The following is a 13,818-nucleotide window of genomic DNA, read 5'->3' as shown; positions in this document are numbered from 1 at the left end:
TCAATATTGTTTTTCATCAGGCCCTTCCATAAAACTGTTAGAAAAATGTTACCTATGGTACTTCTAACAAAAAATATCTTTCTTCCACTTGTTATCTTACTTTCAAAGAGACCTTTGGAGTTCTTCTCCTTACCCCAGGGACAGTTAAGGCTACTGCAGTGCTTCTCAGTCCTGGCTGGACTTTTGAATCTCTGAATTAAAAATACCAATACCTGGGCTCCACACAGAGATCTCTTTTTAAACCGATTATAGTCTTTCAAAAACCTTCCCACATTAAAAGGCAATTCTAAAGTTTAGTCACTGCTCAGAACTACGGGCCCAAAGCACTGCTTGTCAAACTATAAAATACAAAAAAAAAAAAAAAAAAAAATCACTTAACGATTTTATTAAATTACAGATTCTGATTTGAAACGTCTGGGGGGGATCCCTGAGTGGCTCAGCAGTTTAGTGCCTGCCTTCAGCCCAGGGTGTGATTCTGGAGTCCAGGGATCAAGTCCCACACTGGGCTCCCTGCATGGAGCCTGCTTCTCCCTCTGCCTATGTCTCTGCCTCCCTCATAAATAAATAAAATCTTAAAAAAAAAAGAAAATGAAAAAGAAACGTCTCAAGTGGGACCTGAAAATCTCCATTTCTAACAAGTTCCCAAGAAAGAAAGAGAGAGAGGAAAAAAAAAAAAGTTCCCAAGTGAGGGAGCTGGTCTGCAGACCACACTTTGAATACCAAGTGTCCAGAGTAGTGACCATTAAACATGGGTGTACTTTAAAAACATCTGGGCTGCTTTTAGAAAATACCCATGCCTGGGCCTTAACCCTGCAGATTATGATTTAATTGGTCTAAGATGTGGACCTGCCGTGGTTGAAAATCATTTGAGAAAGAAAAGTACAACAAACAAAAGCTGTGTTCATTCCCTGCCACTGAAATATGAGAGTTGATAAGAACTCAAGATCTATATGGCTTCTGTAGCTATATATAAAGTTGTTTCTTTCCCCCCAAATTCCTTCTTAATAATACTGCTCTACTGCCTAAGGGCATTTCCTGAAGACAGGAGGCACTGCTCTAGCTTCCTACCTCCAAAGGAAGTCATCCTGTCCTCAATGGTCTAACAGTCAAGCCATGCACACAAAGGGGCAGAGCATGTCCATAACCCTCAATCACAATCCCCATATTGGGCAGGATAGACACCAACAAAGATACTAGGCATAGGTTCTTGGGTCTCACACACCTGTCTATACTTTGAACAAATTCCTTTGAGCAACTTTCCATGCCAGGGACTACTCAAAGGGCTAAGGCATGTCAAATTATTCAAATTGAAGGCAAAATATATGACACATAAATCTGCTTATCAATGAATACAAGTAAAGACTCTCCTCCTAGCTTTCATAAGATAATTAAACAAGGAGATAAAGCAATACCAGTGTGAGCCTCTTGAATGTTTGTCAACCCAGAAGCTCCACTCTAGACACATTTCCCAGTTTAACTATCAGTCTCCTTGGTGAGTCTTTCCCACTTTTCCAGTTTGGATTTTCATGTTTGTAGAAATTTTTGTTAACTATGGACCTCCAACCTCGACCTCCACTTAATATACCCAGGGGGTGCTGTATGTTTCCTTTTTTTTTTTTTTAATTTTTTTTTTTTATTTTTATTTTTTTTTTTATTTATGACAGGCACACAGTGAGAGAGAGAGAGATGCAGAGACACAGGCAGAGGGAGAAGCAGGCTTGATGCACCGGGAGCCGACGTGGGATTCGATCCCGGGTCTCCAGGATCACGCCCTGGGCCAAAGGCAGGCGCTAAACCGCTGCGCCACCCAGGGATCCCTGCTGTATGTTTCCAAATGAACATCTTACATCTACCTCAAACTAACATATACAGATAGAACTCATCACCCTTTCCCATTCAGAACTACTCTCCTCAGAGTTCCCTCCCTATCTTGTTCAAAGGCAATACCATCTACCCAAGCTAGAAATCTAGAAGTCTGACTGGATAAGTAGGTGGGGATCAGGGCATGTGGGGCAGCACTTTGCTTCTGGTTTTAGCCAGGCCCCCTTCACTGTGTACCTTCACCCAATAATGTAACATTCCCAAGTATCTGGACAATAAAATTCTTTTATATGGTCTAAATGTCTATCAGTGGGTAGGAGTAGTAGTGAGACCAACCAGGATGAAAACTACTGGTATAAGTAGGGCCTTATACACTATGGTATTAAGTTTTCTTATTTATAATGGAGTCCTTGGAGAGTTTTACACTGGGAAGTGACATAATCTTACATTTAAAAAAAAATTCTTTCTGATTTATGGAGAATGGTTTGAAGAGCTAAGGTGCTAGTGGCCTAGACTAGGATGGTGACAATAGAGACGATTAAGAAATTCTGAGAAGTGTGGTGGCAGAATCAAAGTGGGTGTTGAGGGGCAGCCCTGGTGGCTCAGCGGTTTAGTGCCGCCTTCGGCCCAGGGCATGATCCTGGAGACCTGGGATCGAGTCCCATGTCAGGCTCCCTGCATGGAGCCTGTTTCTCCCTCTGCCTGTATCTCTGCCTCTCTCTCTCTCTCTGTGTCTCTCATGAATAAATAAATTAAAAAAAAAAAAAAAAAAAAAAACCAAAAAAAAAAAAGTGGGTGTTGATGAGTTGGCTGTGAAGAATAAGGGAAAAGCAACTCAAGGAGGATTCCTGTGTTTCTGGTTTAAACAAACAGGTGGATGATGGTACCACTTTCCGAGAGGGGAAGTTTTTTGGTTTGTTTTTTAAATAGGTCATCTATCCATCCAAACTATCTATTTATCTATCGATCAATAAACTCTACCCCCCAAATGGGGCTAGAACTCATGACCACAAGATCAGGAGTCACATGCTCTCCACCAAGTGAGCCAGCCAGGTGCCTTGAGAGGGGAAGTTTTCACTAGCAGTAGAGGTGATGCTAATGAAGGGTTGAGACTTCAATAAATCCAAGTAAATGAAAAATAGGCTGCTGGATGCATGAGAAAGGTCCAGAGGGAAAGGCATGGTCTAGAGATAAAGATCTGTATGTCACTGCAGCACAGGGTTTAAAACATGGGCTCCAGGCCAGTCTGTCCAGAGTTGAACCCCAACTCTGCTACTTACCAACTGTGGCTTTGGTTTTGTTGTTTAATCTGTGTCAGTTTCTTTATCTATAAAATGAAGTTGGTGTGAGAATTAAATGAGTTACCATGTATAACACTAAAATACTGCCTGGCATATAGTGTCAGTGACTATCATCTTCAGTGGCACCAGCCATCTAGAGGATGCTGAAACCATGGTAATAGAAATTCTTGAGAGAGAAAAGAAAGCTAGTGCTGAGCTCTGAGGAACATTAACATGTATGGTTCAGACAGAAGCATCAGCAAATTCTCCTGAGAAGGAAAAAGAACCAGTAGGGGTAGGAAGAAAACCATACCAGAGGAGAATTCCAAGAAGGCAGGTATGGTCTGTTGATCATATGTTGCTGTGAGATAAAAACAGACAGTGTTGGATCTGCCACAGGGAGGTAGATCACTGCTGACCTTGACAAGAACAGTCGTAAACTGAAGAGAAAACTGGTTACCAGGCAGAATAAGCTTGTGTAGATAATGCTTTTGAGAACGCTGGGAATAAAGCACAGGGAGAAATGGGGCAATAGATGGAGGTGGATGTGAGCCCAAGGGATGGAGGCTTCTCCATAAATCTGGTTTTAAAGGCAGGTGATGGGATCCCTGGGTGGCGCAGCGGTTTGGCGCCTGCCTTTGGCCCAGGGCGCGATCCTGGAGACTCGGGATCGAATCCCACGTCGGGCTCCCGGTGCATGGAGCCCGCTTCTCCCTCTGCCTGTGTCTCTGCCTCTCTCTCTCTCTCTGTGACTATCATGAATAAATAAATAAAAAATCTTTAAAAAAAAAAAAAAATAAAGGCAGGTGATAAGAGAACTTTCATAAAGGGTTTGCTAGGTGAAGAGCACAACACTGTCATCAGTTCTCCTCATATCACAGCACAATTATCTTCCCCACGGACCATGAGTACTCCAAGGGCAGAGACTCTCCATTCATATCTGTTCCTCAGCACCTAGCACTAAGCCTAATAAGGAGGGTAGAGGGATGTTTGTGCTATAAATGGACAAACTCATCTCTCCTACATGATGGGTATTCTCTATTTTTCCTTTTCTGGTAATACTGGACATACACTCCAATAAGACTTTCCCAAAGGAAACATTGCCTCTGAAGAACACTGGCCTACTAAAATGAACTCCAAGGGCGTCTAGGAGGCTCAGTAGGTTGGGCATCTGTCTTCAGCTCAGGTCATGGTCTTGGATCAGGCCCAGCATTGGGCTCTCCCCTCAGTGGGGAGTCTACTTCTCCCTCACCCTCTCCCTCTGTGCTTACTCTCTGTCAAATAAATAAAAACCTTAAAAATAAATAAAATGAACTCCAGAAAAAAATCTTTTCTTGTTTAAGAGGCCAGAAGTACAAATTAGAGACCAATGAGCATCAAAAGAGGCCTGATCTGCAACTTGGATAGTCAAGCCCAGGAAAGTTGAGAGGACTGATGTCCTCCCCAATCCTGTGAGCAGAGCTGAGTTACATTGCAATTATCCAGGCTGGTCTCTCCTACGTGAAATTAATTCTACACATCTGTACTTGATTCTTCTTATCACAACTCTTAGGATTCTGGAAAAATTTCCTACATCAGATTAGATCAAGCTCAACTCTGCATTTTGGGAAGATAGATCCTTTGCTTCCCATACTAACTCCTCTCCCATAGTCCCCCTCTCATGTTGCACTAGGCCATGTTGCTTCCGTCCATCCCTGGCTCTGTAATGATGATGCTTCATTCCTGCCAGCTGAAGCTATAAATTAGAGATCAAACACCACGTTTTTTTAACAAAGACACCTCTGCTGATTTTTTAACCTAGAATGGTTTCTGAATACAGTTTGTTTTTGTGTGTGTAGAGCACACAATATCACACTCGATTATGCTGCCTTATAGGGGATTCAGAAAATAGAAATTATATATTCTTATTCCAAAAATAGAATAAAAGCTACCTGAAGCAATGATTCTGTCTTGTTCTACTTCTGGGCCTGATAGCTAGATATTTAATAGGCTCTTAACAAAGTGACCTACAATTATATACCATTCTCTGTAAAACCACTTAGCCTTTGCTTATGGCCTGAGTTTCTAAGTCCCTGGTCTAATAGTGCCCTGTTTATGCCAGCTCCCTTGCATGCATTCCCAGGAGTCCCTTTCCTCTGAGGCACAGTTCATTCAGCAGTCCCATGAGACCACAGGCCCTAAAGTTTGCTAACAGTTTTAAGTAATAAATTTATCCATACTTCTGAGGTATCCTTAAAAAGATTTAACAATTAGGGGCACCTGCATGGTTCAGTCAAGCCCCTGACTCCTGGTTTCGGCTCAGGTTATGATCTCCGGGTCATGAGACTGACCCGAGATGGGTTCACACTAAGCACAGAGTCTGCTTAAGATTCTCTCCCTCTCGGGATCCCTGGGTGGCACAGCGGTTTGGCGCCTGCCTTTGGCCCAGGGCGCGATCCTGGAGACCCAGGATCGAATCCCACGTCGGGCTCCCGGTGCATGGAGCCTGCTTCTCCTTCTGCCTGTGTCTCTGCCTCTCTCTCTCTGTGTGACGATCATAAATAAAAATTAAAAAATAAATAAATAAAAATTCCAGTATTAAAAAAAAAAAAGATTCTCTCCCCTGCTCACACCATGCTTTGCTCCTTCTCTTAAAAAACAAAAAAATTTAACAATTAGAAAAAAGCCAATTTTGAAGTTAGAATTTCAAGAGTTAAGTCTAAAATTATTTCAAAATACATTTTTCTTCTTTTTTTAAGACTTTATTTATTCACTCATTCATTCATTCATTCATGAGACACACAGAGAGAGGCAGAGACACAGTCAGAGGAGAAGCAGGCTTCCCGCAAGGAGCCCGATGCAGGACCCGATCCTGGAACCCTGGGACCACGCCCCAAGCTACAGGCAGACGCCCAACCGCTGAGCCACCCAGGCGCCCCAATACATTTTTTTCAAAATAGCTTCTGTAACAGAAAATTAACCAAGGATTGATTATTTTTAAGGAACACAAAAGCACCTATAGTGGTAGCTTCTTTGATACTCCCAAAGGTGATTACTTTTAACAGGCCCACCAGAAGTATTTTAGATTTTCTAATTCACCCGTGTCCACAGATCGTAATTAAAAAAGAACAATTTAAAAAAAAAAAAATAAATAAAAAATAAAAAAATAAAAAAGAACAATTTCACAGCCTTTCCGCTGTGATGAGTTTACAGCCTGTGCACTAAACTTTACAGGGTTCCACAAGATCCATTCATTTGTGATGCAGAAAGTAAGTTATTAAAATCAGACAACACTCAGTGTGTCCCATTAATTTTTCCCTAGAACTTTACTCTTCTTAAAAAAAGAAGGACCTGGGATGCCTGGGTGGCTCAGCAGTTGAGCGCCTGCCTTCAGCCCCAGGGCACGATCCTGGAGTCCTAGGATTGAGTCCCACATCGGGCTCCCTGCGTGGAGCCTCCTTCTCCCTCTCCCTATGTCTTTGCCTCTTTCCCTCTATCTCTCATGAATAAATAAAATCTAAAAAAATAAAATAAAAATATTGTGATTTAATGTGATTTTAAAAAACGAATTTCACCTTTCTTTCATCCTCTTTAAAAAGGAGTATCTGCCTTCAGCTGGAGTTCCGGAATGATCCTGGAGTTCCAGAATCCAGTCCCACATCAGGCTTTCTGCATGGAGCCTGTTTCTCTCTCTGCCTGTATCTCTGCCTCTCTCTGTCTCTCTCATGAATTAATAAATAAAATCTTAAAAGAAAAAAAAAAAAAAAAAAGGATCCAAGGTATCTATCTCCAGGTACTAGGACAGAACTCCTGCCTATTGTATAGCTTTCAACTGCTGCTTCTATTCCCCCTCCTCGACCCCAACTAAACTATTAAATATTATATCACTGCAAGACCAACATCATTGCAGTAAACAAGCCAGAGGTTGCCAGGAAAGTTCTGTGTTGCACAGGGCCCTGGGGAAGCAGGCTGCCCTTTAGATAAGTCTCACTTACTGAACAAGTAACCTGGAGCTGCTGCTGCTGCTGCTGTGGCGGTGGCGGCGGCGGCGTCTGTTCCTGGGGGGTTTGTTGTTGTGGCTGTTGCTGGGGGTCCCATATATGGACAGTCTGAGCTGTGTTCTGGTAGGTGCCTGCCACAGCCTGCACAGCCACTGGAATGTGGATGTTGCCATTCATGAACTGTGCTGGAAAGAGAGAGTTTGCAAGGGTCTGCACTACCTCTTCATGGGAGTTTTTCACTACAGACGTGGTGCCCACCATCTTCTCCTTGTCATCCTCCAGCTTTACAGCTGCCAGGGCCGTGGGTGAGCCACTGACGTGAACTGCATTGTAGGCTTCCTGGGGAATGGCAATGTGGGTAATGCTCTGCTGCTGAGGATCCCCACGGGGCTGGGCAGAGTAAACAGGGATGGTCCAGGTTTCTCCTGTAGGGCTAGTAATGGTCCCAGTGGCACTGTACAAGTGGGCACTGTCTACTGTCAGTAAGTCTGGCCTCAAAGACACGTAACTCTGCTGCTGGCCCTGTGGAATGGCCAGCACAGTAGCCACTGGCTGCCCTGAGATGGCATAGGACACAGTGATGGGCATGTCCACTTTGCGCTTCTTCACTGGCTGGAGGACACTGGCTGTGCCAACCCGCCGTTCTCCTTCCCGGGGTGAGCCCTGCTGAGACGGTGGTGGGGAAAGGGCACCCACGGTCTGGATTTGGATCTGCTGACCCCCGGCAAGAGACTGGCCAGCCACCAGCTGAGCCTGGATCTGCTGGTGTGGGATGTGCTCTTCTGGAATCTCTGCAGCCTGGATCTGCTGGGCTGCCTGCACATGCTGCACCTGGATCTGCGCTGCCTGCAGCTGCGAGGGGCTGGGGCTCTGCAGAGACGGAGTCTGGATGGAAGGGGTTGCCGGCTGTGGTGCTTGGCCTTGGATCTGCACCTGGACCTGGATGGGCTGCTCAGCAGGCTGGTGAACGGTGAGCTGTGGGGAGAGCTGCTGAGCCGAGACCTGCTGTGGAGACTGCTGTACCTGCACCTGTACCTGTGGCAACAAGATTCAGCAGTGAGTGAACCAGGCAACATTAAGGATTCATCCCCAAAAGGAAGAGATCTCAGGCAGAAGCCCTAGGTGATGTGAGGAGGAGGGGTTGCTATACCCAAGGCTTCTGAGGAGACCACAACCCCCAAAATCATACGCAAAATCCTCCAGCATCACACGGCATTCGAAGCAACAAGTATCTACCAGAGCAAGCAGGACTATCAACTGGGATCTATGAAAATATCAGAACTTCTGCTTATTTTTAACTTTTGTTTTAAAATGTGACACCCTTTATTTTTGCACCTTGGTATATATGTATATAATTTACAAAAATATATTTTGGTGTATGTTTAAAAAATTGTTTATCCATAGGCTGAGTGATAAAAAGTGTGGGGACGAATGTTCTGTTAAGGTAAGTACATTTCAAGGCATGCAATTCTCAACCCAGAATCAAAACTACTCCTACCACAGATCAGTGAAAAACAGTAGAAACAAAACTCTTGAAATCCCTTTTGGAGAGATCTCCCAACACTGCTACTAAAATGCAGCTACTTAATAGCTTTGTTTTAATAAAGAAGCCCATAAAAAAACCCCACAAAGATTCCTGATAATTTAATCTAAGGAAGGTTACTATATCCTGAACCACACACATTTCTAACAATAATGCAGCTCATTTCTTATTATTGTTACCTTGGCATACAAAGCATCATGAAAGGATGCCATGTGTTGCCTGTAATCTGAAAAAAAAAAAAAAAAAAAAAAAAAAAAGATTTTTTTCCTTCAGACACACATATCTAAACTCTAAATACTGGTACGAAGTAGGAAGGTAAAAAGAAGGCAGATGAGAGATTATGTAATAACAGGAGACACATCACATAAGTAACCAAGCATGTGCTGAGATAACTGGTTATCTATATAAAATCAATAAAGTTATACTTCTTCATATCATACACAAAAAAAATGAGGGAGAATCTGAATAGAGGTCGGCAAATGGCAAATAAGCACATGAAAAGCTGCTCAACATCATTAGTTGTCATGGGAATGTAAATCAGAACCACAGTAAGATGCCACTTGAAAGCCAGTAAGACAGCTACAAAAAAAAAAAAGATAGTAACAAGTGTTGACAGGAATGTGAAGAAATTAGAATCCTCATATCGCTGGTAGGAGTGTAGCTGCTTTGAAAGTCTAGCAGTTCATCAAAAGGTTAAACATACCATATGACAAACTTATGAAAAACAACCCACATGACCCACCAATTCCACTCTTAGGTATATACCCAAGAGGAATGAAAACTATGCCCACAAAAAATGTTTATAGTAGCATTATTCATAATAGCTAAAAAGTAGCAACAACCAAAATGTTCATCAATTGATAAATTGATAAATAAAATGTACCATTTCCATAGAACAGAGTATTATTTAGCAATGAAAATGACATTTTTTTTTTAATTTTTTTTTTTTATTTATTTATGATAGTCACAGATAGAGAGAGAGAGGCAGAGACACAGGCAGAGGGAGAAGCAGGCTCCATGCACCGGGAGCCCGATGTGGGATTCGATCCCGGGTCTCCAGGATCGCGCCCTGGGCCAAAGGCAGGCGCCAAACCGCTGCGCCACCCAGGGATCCCAAAAATGACATTTTGATATATGCTACAACCTAGATGAAACTTGAAAAACGTTATGCTAAGGAAGTCAGTCACAAAGACTAAATATTGCATGTCCATTTATGTGAATGTCCAAAACAGGACTTCTAAAGAAATAAAAAGTAGACTTGTGGTTGTCTAAGAGCAGAGGACTGGGGAAAATGTAAAGTAACTGTTAATGGGCATAGTGTTTCTTTTTTAGAGTAATGACAATGTTCTAAAACTGATGTAAGGTTGCACAACTCTGAGAGTAGATTAAATAACTGCTTAATTGTTGGGACGCCTAGGTGGCTCACTTGGCTCGGGCTTTGGACTCTTGATTTCAGCTCAGATCATGATCTCGGGGTCATGGGATCAAGTTCTTTGTCAGGCTCTGCACTCAGTGGGGAGTCTGCTTAAGATTCTCTCCCTCTGGGGATCCCTGGGTGGCTCAGCGGTTTAGCGCCTGCCTTTGGCCCAGGGCGTGATACTGGAGTCCCGGGATCGAGTGTCAGGCTCCATGCATGGAGCCTGCTTCTCCCTTGGCCTGTGTCTCTGTCCCCTCCCCTGTCATGAATAAATAAATAAAATCTTAAAAAAAAGATTCTCTCCCTCTGCTCCACTCCCTGCTCATATACGTTCTCTCTTGGTCTCTCTAAAATAAATATAAATCACCATCACCACCACCCACCTGGGGGGCACCTGGGTGGTACAGCTGGTTAAGCATCCAACTCTGATTTCAGCTCAGGTCATGATCACAGGATCATTAGCTCGAGCCCCATGTTGGCTCTGCACTTAGTGTGGAGTCTACTTGTGATTCTCTCTCCCTCTGCCCCTCCCACTTGTGCTCTCTGGCTCTAAAATAAATAAATCTTTAAAAAACTAACCAAACAAAAAACCCACCTCACCGAATTGTATACTTTAAATGGGTTTATCTTATGAGAATAAGATCTCAAAAAAGCCATTACTAATTAAAAAGCAAGGAAGTTATAAAAAGAGTATAACAGACCTTGGAGTTAGACTTGAAGTTGAATTGCTGCTGTACTTTTCTAGCTGTGAGTCCCCTAAGTTTTAGTTTCCTCAGGTATAATAAAAAGGGGGGAAACACCTAAGTCCCTACACAGTTACTGTGAACATAAGATTAGGTGCTTGAAAGATAGGTTTCCTTCATTATAAAGCAGTATTTCTTTACAACAGTGAATCTCAAAATATAGTTTCCAGGCCAACAGCATCATCACCCAGGCACACTTGTTAGAAATACTAATTCTCAAGTCCCACCTCAGAACTATTGAATCAGAAACTCTGGGGAACCGGCCCAATAATATTAAGTCTTCCAGGTGACTGATGCATGCTCAAGTTTAGAATCAGTGCTTTCAACAAGGACATAAAGGAAACTATGGAACCAGTTAATACAGAACATCAATTTCCAAGTTTTTTGGTCTCAGGACCCTCTCAAAAAATTATTGAGGATCCCCATTAGCTTTTATTTATATGGATACAGGTATTGATATTTACTGTATCAGAAATTAAAACTAGGATATCACACAAACCAATCACGTTAACATAAACAGTTTACTCTTATGAAAGGGCATATCTAGCTTTATTGCACTTTGCTTTATTGTGCTCACCACACAATATGGGTTTTTTAATTTTTATTATTTTTTAAAGAATTCTTTATTTATTTATTTATTTATTCATGATAGACACAGAGAGAGATAGAGAGAGGCAGAGACATAGGAGGAGGGAGAAGCAGGCTCCATGCCGGGAGCCCGATGCGGGACCCGATCCCGGGACCCCAAGATCATGCCCTGGGGCGAAGGCAGGCGCTAAACCGCTGAGCCACCCAGGGATCCCCGTTTAGTTTTTTTAAATGAAGATTTGTGGCAACCCAGCACTGATCAAGTCTATTGGCGCCATTTTTCCAACAGCATCTGCTTGCTTTATGTCTCTGTGACACACTTAGGGAACTCTCACAACACTTCAAGCTTTTTGTCTTTTTTTAAAAGATTTTATTTATTCATGAGAGACAGAGAGAGAGAGAGAGAGGCAGAGACACAGGCAGAGGGAGAAGCACGCTCCATGCAGGGAGCCTGACGTGGGACTCAATCCCGGGTGTCCAGGATCAGGCCCTGGGCTGAAGGAGGAGCTAAACCTCTGAGCCACCTGGGCTGCCCTCTAAGCATTTTCATCATGTCTTTTATAGTAATCTGTCAACAAGATTTTTGATGTTACTAAGTTATTTGTTGTAACTGTTTTGGGCCCAACAAACCTACCCATATAAGATAGCAAACTTAATCTGTAACTGTATGTGTTCTAACGGCTTTAACCAACTGGCTGTTTCCCCTTCCTTGGGCCTCCCTATTCCCTGGAGACAAAATAATACTGAAATTAGGCCAATTAATAACAACAGATTCTAAGTGTTTAAGTGAAAGGAAGAGTCATTTCCAAAGGCTAAAAATGATTAAACTTAGTGAAGAAGACATGTTAAAAGTCAAGGTAGGCTCAAAGCTAGGCCTACTGTACCAAACAGTCAAGTTGTGAATGAAAAGGAAAACTTTTTTTTTTTTTTTTTTTTATGATAGTCACACACACAGAGAGAGAGGCAGAGGGAGAAGCAGGCTCCACACACCAGGAGCCCGACTTGGGATTCGATCCCGGGTCTCCAGGATCGCGCCCTGGGCCAAAGGCAGGTGCCAAACCGCTGCACCACCCAGGGTTCCCAAAAGAAAACTTCTTGAAGGAAATTAAGAATGTTACTCCAGTGAGCACATAAACGAGAACATCAAATAGCTTTATTGCTGATAAAGAAAAAGTTTAGGGCAGTCCGGGTGGCTCAGCAGTTTACTGCCGCCTTTGGCCCAGGGCGTGATCCTGGAGACCCAGGATCGAGTCCCATGTTGGGCTCCCTGCATGGAGCCTGCTTCTCCCTCTGCCTTTGTCTCTGCTTCTCTCTCTCTCTCACTCTCCCGCTGGGTGGCCTCTCATGAGTAAATAAATAAAATCTTAAAAAAAAAAAAAAGGAAAGAAAAAGTTTAAATGATTTGGATGGAAGATCAAACCAGCCACAACATTCCCATAAAGCCAAAGCCTAATTCAGAGCAAGACTCCAACTCTCTTCAATTCTATAAAGGCTGAGAGAGATGAGGAACCTGCAGAAGAAAAGTTTAGAGCTAGCAGATGTTGGTTCCATGGTTTAAGAAGCTATCTCCGTAACATAAAAGGGCAAGGTGAAGCAGCAAGTGCTGATATAGAAGCTGCAGTAAGTTATCCAGAAGGCCTAGCTAAGATAATTACAAAAGTGGTTATACTAACCAGTACATTTTCAGTGTAGATAAAACAGAGTATTTGAAGAAGTTGCCACCTAGGATTTTTCGTAGCTAGAGAGGAGAAAGCAATGCCTGGTTACAAAGCCTCAAAGAAGAGGCTGACTCTATGTTAGGGGCCAATGTAGCTGGGGACATTATGGTGAAGGCAATGCTCATTTATTACTACAAGGGTCCCAGGGCCCTTAGGATTTATGCTAAATCTACTCTGCTTGTACTCTAAATGGAACAAGAATAGCTGGATGACAGCACATGTTTAATAGGGCTTACTGAATATTTTAATTTTGAGCCCACTGTTGAGACCGACTGCTCAGAAAAAAAAGATTCTTTTCAAAATACTACTGCCGTGGACAATCCATGTGGTCACCTAAGAGGTCTAATAGACATGTACAACAAGAAAATTGTTTTCACATCTGTGAATACAGTATCCATTCTGCAGTCCAACAATCAAAGAATATTTTTGAATTTAAAGCCTTATAATTTAAAAAATAAATTTTGTAAAGCTAATGATATTTTAGATAGAGAATGATTCTTCTGAATATCTGGGCAAAGTAAACTGAAACCTTTGGAAAGGATTCACCATTCTAGATACCATTATGAACACTCATGATTCATGGAAGAGATAAAATATCAGCATTATCAGAGGTTTAAAAGAAATTGATTCTGACCCTCACAGATTACTTCCAAGTATTCAACATTTCAGTTTAGAGAAAGTAGATGTGGTGGAAAGAGCAAGAGAACTAGAATATGGAGCCTGAAGAT

The 13,818-nt window shown here is 42.5% G+C and overlaps 1 protein-coding gene across 5 annotated transcripts in view; it reads right to left on the bottom strand.

The window, feature by feature from the left end:
* Positions 1-13,818, bottom strand: part of QRICH1 (glutamine rich 1) — a 49,881-nt gene that overhangs the window by 12,487 nt on the left and 23,576 nt on the right. For all 5 annotated transcript variants that reach the window (XM_072786283.1, XM_072786281.1, XM_072786284.1 and 2 more), the window contains one exon: positions 7,076-8,116. In XM_072786283.1, the coding sequence (XP_072642384.1) occupies positions 7,076-8,116 (1,041 nt within the window). The remainder of the gene's footprint in view (positions 1-7,075; positions 8,117-13,818) is intronic.

Source organism: Canis lupus, chromosome 19 (assembly GCF_048164855.1).
Source record: "Canis lupus baileyi chromosome 19, mCanLup2.hap1, whole genome shotgun sequence".
NCBI lineage: Eukaryota > Metazoa > Chordata > Mammalia > Carnivora > Canidae > Canis > Canis lupus.
This window is presented reverse-complemented; position numbering and strand designations above follow the sequence as displayed.